We start from the raw sequence: 1,939 nt of genomic DNA, 5'->3' as shown, positions 1-1,939 counted from the left end.
GAGATGCATTGTCTTAGTACATCAGCCAAGATCCCAAGAAGTGGTCAAGCTGGGTGAGCATGTCATCTGACTTTATGGACAGATTCAGATTTAATACAGAGAACGCACCAAACGTGTTCTATATTCAAAATTTGAAGAAGAAGCCCACGGAGACATTTCGCGAGTATGCTACTCGCTGGAGGTCCGAAGCTTCTAAGGTCAGACCCGCCTTAGAAGAGGAGCAAATGAACAAGTTCTTTGTCCGAGCTCAGGACCCGCAGTACTATGAATGGCTGATGATGATTGAGAACCACAAGTTCTCCGACATTATCAAATTAGGTGAAAGAATTGAAGAAGGTTTGTGCCCTTCTTCCAGACGAATCATGTGCATGCAGAAGGCCGGGCTGATACCCTTTATGTCTGCCATGGTCCAACCAATGGTAGTTTTGCATTCCTACAACACCTGCAATAATTGTTCTACCTGCACAGCTAACAAACTAGATGATATAATAACAGGCAAAGTAGAATTGGGACCCAAGAAACCATACCTGAGGTGGGCTGGAAGTGGTTTCAGCTCTGTGGTGGTTCCTCTATTGATGGTTTTGCAGGTGGTGTAGTCCTCTTTTCTAACTCAAGGGGCTCGAACTCAGGCCCCCTCTTCCAGAGTCCTTGGCCTTCAAGTGCTATGACCCACTCTGCCAATCCTTCACCATCCATCTCCTCTAAATTTGTCAAGCAAGCTCCCAATGAATCTTTGGCGTTCAGGGTCTCATCGTCTTCATACATGATCACATCCACAGCTTCCACTAGTGAGCAATTTGCAGATTCACTGGGTCTCCTCATGGATTGTTGAATATCACCTCTTCATCGTTCAGCCTCATTTTCAATTCCCCAGTTTCACAATCAATTAATGCTCTCCCAGTGGCTAAGAATGGCCTCCCCAAAATGATGGGTATCTCCTTATCTACCTGGTAATCCAGAATAACAAAGTCTGCAGGGAATACAAACTTTCCCACTTTTACCAGCACATCATCAAGAATCCCTGTCGGTCTTTTAACCGTGCAGTCAACTAGTTGCAACAGCATCGAAGTCGGTCTAGCTCTGCCAATGCCCAGTCTTGTATATATCTCCAAAGGCATCAAGTTTATGCTGGCTCCTAAGTCACACAATGCTTTTGCAAAAGCATAACTCCCAATAGTACACGGAATAGTGAAGCTACCTGGATCGGACATCTTTTGAGCCATGGGTCGTGTCACTACTGCGCTGCATGTCTGTGTCAGAGTTACTGTGGACAGGTCCTGAAAGTCAAATTTCCGTGACATCAGATCTTTCATCATCTTTGCTTAGCCTGGCATTTCCCTCAAAGCATCCATCAGAGGGATATTCAGTTGAATCCGACGAAGCATTTCCATGAATTTTGAATCTGACGAAGCATTTCCATGAAGTTCCTGTATTGGTCTTCTTTCTTTTGTTTGGCCAGGCTCCGAGGGATTGGCGCAGTCATCACTCTTTGTTCACTGCTTGTTGGCTGTTCTTTGTTGGAATTTTGTGGCACAAGAGGTACCACCTGTTCTGCAACTTGTTCACTTTCTTTAGCTTTACCCTTATCAACCAGAGCCTGTTCAACCACCACTTCAGTGAGTTCTATTGATTCATCTATCTCTACTGGAACTGGAGTGGTTGGTGTAGCCTCTCTTCTGGATTGAGCAACTTCTTGCTCCTTGTCTAAATCTCTCCCATTCTGGAGACTTACTGCCATTAGCTGATCCGGGTTATGCTCATTGGGGCTAATGTTCGTGTCGGCTGGCAATGTTCCCTGGGGGAGGTTATTCAAGGCCATGGACAGCTGCCCCAGTTGAGTTTCAATACCCTTAATTGCTGAGTCATGCGCTATCAACTTTTCCTGCATCTTACCATTTGTTCCAATGAGTTGTTGCAGCATACCCCTGATATCTACCAT

General features: G+C 45.3%; 1 protein-coding gene across 1 annotated transcript; it reads right to left on the bottom strand.

The window, feature by feature from the left end:
- LOC109232549 lies at positions 819-1,939 on the bottom strand. Its single transcript, XM_019398316.1, has 3 exons — positions 1,408-1,939; positions 1,002-1,135; positions 819-947 (listed from the first exon to the last, which is right to left on the bottom strand). Exons 1-3 carry the CDS (start codon positions 1,937-1,939, stop codon positions 819-821), a joined length of 795 nt encoding a protein of 264 aa, XP_019253861.1.

The sequence above is a fragment of the Nicotiana attenuata genome, chromosome 9 (assembly GCF_001879085.1).
Source record: "Nicotiana attenuata strain UT chromosome 9, NIATTr2, whole genome shotgun sequence".
Taxonomy (NCBI): domain Eukaryota; kingdom Viridiplantae; phylum Streptophyta; class Magnoliopsida; order Solanales; family Solanaceae; genus Nicotiana; species Nicotiana attenuata.
This window is presented reverse-complemented; position numbering and strand designations above follow the sequence as displayed.

Bases quoted from the DNA above. Each gene is read 5' to 3' on its own strand.
- LOC109232549 (XM_019398316.1), bottom strand. From the start codon at position 1,939: ATGGTAGATATCAGGGGTATGCTGCAACAACTCATTGGAACAAATGGT. The intron at 1,136-1,407 runs GTCAGATTCAAA...TGTGTGACTTAG, and splicing joins GAACTTCATGGAAATGCTTC to GAGCCAGCATAAACTTGATG. The intron at 948-1,001 runs GTAAAAGTGGGA...CTGGATTACCAG, and splicing joins GGATTCTTGATGATGTGCTG to GTAGATAAGGAGATACCCAT.